Raw genomic sequence first — 5,239 nt, forward strand, 5'->3', positions numbered from 1 at the left:
GACGTTTTACTATGTGCACATAAATATACAGATTACAGTTTGATTCATAACAGTAAATAACCAACTTAAATCATCCGCAGTGTTTTCTATAGTGTTCTTCAAGATATGAGGAGTCTTTATGAGGCATGACCTGTCAGGTGTGATGGAAATCTCAGGCCCATTCATTATCTATCAAATTAATTATTTATTATTTATTTATTTAGTTATCACGAGAAAACGGAGGTATTATCACGATATCAGTGCCTCTGCGTCATCACTCCTCCAGACCTGCAGGTGGCGACGTCACATTAGAGCGCCGAGCCTACAGTCTATGTGCTCAGGAGACAGCATGCTGCAGGCACCTTCAATGTTATTAAGTCTGTCAACTTTCTAGAAATGACGCACTTGACTCATTTACTCACATAATCTATGCGGAACAACAGCGGTTGTCGGTCCCCCGGTGAGTCCTGGTTACTGGTTCTGCGTACGTAGCTACGTCGTTACATGCTAACTGAGGAAGCTAACCTTAGGTGCTAAACTGAAAAACTGTCCACCAATGCAGGATCATTCAGTCTGCGGTCAGGATTTATTGACATGTATCTGTGAACTGTCGCTGCTGTGGACACTTTGGACATCTGTCAGTGACATCTGCACTTTGGACCGATCCTCTGCATTCACGTTATTACTCTATGGTTTATTATGATAGATCTCTGCAAGGATGACTGTGTTATGACGACCTTGACTTCACCTGTTTTAACTACCTGCATGCAGCGACTACGATTGAATTTCCTATAATTTAGCACTTGGCTTAAGACAAGTTTAATTTTAGCTATGTTAAAGTGCAGTAAGAATAATAAACAAAGTGTATTGAAGTATAAAAGGTCAAAGTAACTTGCTCATGCTTGTCCACCGTGTATAAGGTACAATATTTCACTAAGTAGGCTATAAAGTAGAATACAATGGCTTTAAGTTGTTGTTGTTTATTCAGACATCATAAAACAATAATTATAAACATATAGTGTAAACTCAAACAGTTAATGACTGTAAAGATTTCGGCTGAAGCAAAAGCTCATATATGCCTATCCTATTGTATCATCCATTAAATCTACGCACTTCAAAGAAAAGAAAATAAAGATATAAGAAAAGAAACAAGGAAATATATTATTCACATTTGTAACCCTCAAAAATAGCATTAGAAATAATGTTCTTGAAAACCAAAAAAGGAAAGAAAACAAGACATTAATAAGGAAACAAAGACATTCTCGATTCACACATGTAACCCTCAAAAATAGCTTTGCAAACCATTTCCTTGAAAATCTAAAGAAAGCTCCAATGGAAAAAGTCAAAGAAAGTAGTGCCCCAGAAATGTATTTACTAGTATTCCAGTAATGATTGGGCTTAATTGCACCACTGATCTTAGGGCTGCTATTAACCTGTATTTTCATTAGCAACCAAAACATGAGAAAAAAATGCTCATTACAATATCTCTAAGCCCAAGATAATGTCCTCAAATTGTTTGTGTTGATTAATAGACTTATTTTTCACTGGAAAAATTACTCAAACTACTAATCGATAATCAAAATATTGCTTAAATAATTTTCTGTCAATTGACTAATAGTTTCAGCTCTATTTGTCTCATCCAATAGGTCGGGATCTACCATGGAGCCCATAATGAATCAGATTTGGCCGAGAGTCTTAAGTCGGCTCAACAGAACTTCAGTACTTCCCTGGAGAAACCATTCAGGGGGTGCTGAGCATGTCACCGTACCTACCTCCGCCAACTCCAGACAAATCAAGCCTGCACTGCTGGTGTCCCGCCTCTTCCAGCCCTCAAACCTGCGTGATGTGGGACAGGACAGCCGGCTGCAAGGTGAGATGACTTGTAAGAGTCAAAGGCTCATGCAGCAGGCTGGGCTCATCCATCCGTCCAACCCTGGTTGTTACTACTACCTTCCTGCCACCGTCCGCTCCATGGAGAAGCTGGTGAGACTAGTTTTTGTTTTGTTCATTTTACACTTAAAACAAGTAAGTGTGGTGGATCTAGTTGTCATGTCTACAAAACAAACGTGTGTTGAAGTGTTGAATTTGTGACCCAGCTACATACAACCAAATGAAAAATAGAGAAGACTGATGAATCATCAAGTGTATAATGTTGTTGATGCATAGTTTTTTTTTTTTTTTAGAATAAACTTTTTCATTGTGAAATTGTTTCATTTACTGTTAAATTAGTGTTTTTTTTAGATTGCTGTTCATTTTTAGTACAACCACTTTGTGGTAGCTAATGGTGATCCAAATTTTAACAAATTTTCTGACAGTCATCCATACGTTCACGTTAGAAAAGTTCCAAACATTTTTGGTTTGTGACTCCTTAATACAACGCCAAATCTCATTTTGGCCCCCTGTCACATTTTTGGGTTTTGGTTATGAATCACAAATAATTCTCAGAGGTCTGAAGCAACAGAAATATTGAGCAATTCATCATAAATAGAAAAGGTTGCAGCAAAGACTATTGGGGTTGGGGACGGGGGCAAGATTGAGTAGTATAAATGTTCTCATTTTTGTCCTGAACATGTAAAAACTTACATTTTTAATCCACAGGTGAGAGTAATTGACCAAGAGATGCAGGGGATTGGTGGGCAGAAGCTGGACATGCCCAGTTTGTGCTCAGCTGATTTGTGGAAAACCAGTGAACGCTGGGACTTGATGGGAAAGGAGCTGTTCCGTCTGAAAGACCGCCATGAAGCCGACTACTGCTTGGGTCCCACTCATGAGGAGGCAGTGACGACTCTGGTCGCTCACCAGACGAGTCTCTCCTACAGACAGCTCCCTTTGCTCCTTTATCAGGTAGCTTTGAATCATGTTGCCACCAGTGCATATGTTGTAATAAGCTGCAATTTCTTATACATCACAATTTTTTTAAACAGATCACTCGCAAATTCAGAGATGAACCAAAGCCGAAGTTTGGTCTGCTTCGAGGGAGGGAGTTCTACATGAAGGACATGTACTCGTTTGACGTGAGTGAAGAAGCGGCTTACGAGACCTATGAATCTGTGTGCCAGGCTTACACCAGGCTCTTCGCCCGGCTGGGTCTGGGCTGCGTTCAGGTGCAGGCAGACACAGGCAACATCGGTGGCAAACTCTCCCACGAGTTCCAGCTCCCAGCAGACATCGGTGAAGACCGGCTTCTGGTCTGTGGGAATTGCTCCTTCTCTGCTAATGTAGAGACCATGTCATCAGACAATACTGACTGCCCACAGTGCAAAACTGGCACACTGGTAGAGTCAAAGGGTATAGAGGTTGGCCACACCTTTTACCTGGGTAAAAAATACTCTCATATATTCAAAGCCTGCTTCAGCAATGCCCAGAACAAGGTTTGTATATCAGAGATGGGCTGCTATGGTCTTGGCGTTACCCGTATTCTCGCTGCAGCCATTGAGGTGTTGTCAACAGAAGAGGGGATTCGCTGGCCGGGCCTCATTGCCCCTTACCAGGTGTGTGTCTTACCCCCAAAGAAGGGCAGTAAGATGGACGAGGCGTCAATCTTGGCTGAGGAACTGTTTCACACTTTGGGAGAGACTCTGCCTCGTTTGAGAGGTGAAGTCATTTTTGATGACCGTACACAGATGACTATTGGGAAGAGGCTGAAGGATGCCAGCAGACTGGGCTACCCTTATGTTATTGTAGTAGGACGGGGAGCTCTGGAGGAAACACCCAAGTTTGAGGTGATCTGTCAGCAGACAGGTGAGACGATGTTTCTCAGTAAAGATGGACTGTTAGATTGTCTGGGAAGAGTGGAAAATGTTTGAATAATGTTTTTGGGTGTGGTGCAGTCAGTGGTGTTTTTTAAGATTTATCTAATGCTGTTAGGGGGACTGGAAGTTTCTTTTTTGTTTTAGTTATAAAGCCTATAATATATAGACTGGTTGACAGCTTTCTGTCTCAATAAAAGCATGGTAATGGACCTTCAGGATATTAAATTGCATTTGGTTACCATGAAATCATACACAAGAATGTCAACTGTCAATTTTTGTTGCAGCCTTTCATGATACAAATAAAGACATGAACTCTCAGAACAAATAATGACCCTTTACTATTGTGTTGTAATATGCATTTATAACTGTAACTTACAATTGACCTCAAAGTACACCTCCAGTGCTGGCATTTGGTAAATTATGTAAATACAACATCATGAAAGTGAGGAATAGTAAATAAATAACCATTCCTAGTGGTGGAAAAGGTGCTCATGGGGCTCCTCTCAGAAGGACAAGTGAGGTTACCGTATGGTCTGAGTGGAAGCAAAGATACATTTCACTGCTTTGCATGTTTAAATAGAGAGACTTGAAAATAACAAATATGTACATGTGTATGTGAAGAAACATTTGATATAATTTTGAGAGAAAAATAATATATACAGTGTGTAAAATAAAGGGGTTGCCTTCAGGGCAACGTTGTGCAGTTAGGCTATGACATGGTACTATAGCACAGTATTTTGCTCCATGAAGGAGTTGTAATGTGATGTAAAAAACAAGGTCCTGGTTGATGTTTTTTATGAATGTATCCACTGAAATCCACTTGCAGTGCACAAAGGGACACTATGGACCTAATCCAACAGTTAAAACCGTCCATATCCTCTGATAATGAGGACAGTGAGTTTGAGAGAAGTGACAGCGAGGAATAATTCCCTTAAAAATCAGATTTGAGAGGCAGAAAAATACTAGTGTACTCCCAACCTCTAACTCTCAGAATGATGTAATATAATCTATAGTACAATCTACATCATACAGTATCAGAATACATTTGAATCAAGAAGTGTAGGTTGGAAGTAAGGAGTAGGACGAAAAAAGAAAAGTGCGACCCTACAAATGATAACATTTTGTACATTGTAATACTGAAATAGGAGCTGATGTATTATCTGAAGATGAACTTATTGAGAGATATAAAGAGCAACCTCCTGTAAAAATGCAGTCCCCCAGTGGAGAACACACAATCATTTCAGCTTTCTGCACAATCTGTTACAATGCAATGACTAAAAACTGTGCTGGCTGCACAATACAACTGTTACAAACATGAGTATCTTATGTACTTAACTAAATTATTGCTCTTGTTTTTCTTGAAGTTTTACTACCCTTACAGCACATTTTTGCCCTGAGGCGGGGCCAAGAGGAACAGTTTCGATCATTGATTCAGTACCAGAGATTTCAAAAAATATCATGAAATGTTTTTTGGGATGAATTACCTTAACCCATGCAATGTTTAATGT

General features: G+C 39.9%; 1 protein-coding gene across 1 annotated transcript; it reads left to right on the top strand.

Annotated features, from left to right (window-relative positions):
- The first annotated feature begins 299 nt into the window (after window positions 1–299).
- Window positions 300–4,033, top strand: pars2 (prolyl-tRNA synthetase 2, mitochondrial). The gene is made up of 4 exons (XM_083911005.1): window positions 300–439; window positions 1,626–1,962; window positions 2,578–2,823; window positions 2,904–4,033. The coding sequence occupies exons 2-4, from the start codon at window positions 1,639–1,641 to the stop codon at window positions 3,783–3,785; spliced, it is 1,452 nt and encodes a 483-aa protein (XP_083767131.1). The 5' UTR covers window positions 300–439; window positions 1,626–1,638; the 3' UTR covers window positions 3,786–4,033.
- The last annotated feature ends 1,206 nt before the right edge of the window (window positions 4,034–5,239 follow it).

Source organism: Echiichthys vipera (genome assembly GCF_963691815.1).
Source record: "Echiichthys vipera genome assembly, chromosome: 3".
In the NCBI taxonomy this organism is placed as follows: domain Eukaryota; kingdom Metazoa; phylum Chordata; class Actinopteri; order Perciformes; family Trachinidae; genus Echiichthys; species Echiichthys vipera.

What these genes read in the sequence shown, in the direction of transcription:
- pars2 (XM_083911005.1), top strand. Translation starts at nt 1,639, where the DNA reads ATGGAGCCCATAATGAATCAGATTTGGCCGAGAGTCTTAAGTCGGCTC. An exon ending in TCCGCTCCATGGAGAAGCTG is followed by an intron (nt 1,963 to 2,577) that starts GTGAGACTAGTT and finishes TTTAATCCACAG; the next exon opens with GTGAGAGTAATTGACCAAGA. An exon ending in TCCCTTTGCTCCTTTATCAG is followed by an intron (nt 2,824 to 2,903) that starts GTAGCTTTGAAT and finishes TTTTTTAAACAG; the next exon opens with ATCACTCGCAAATTCAGAGA.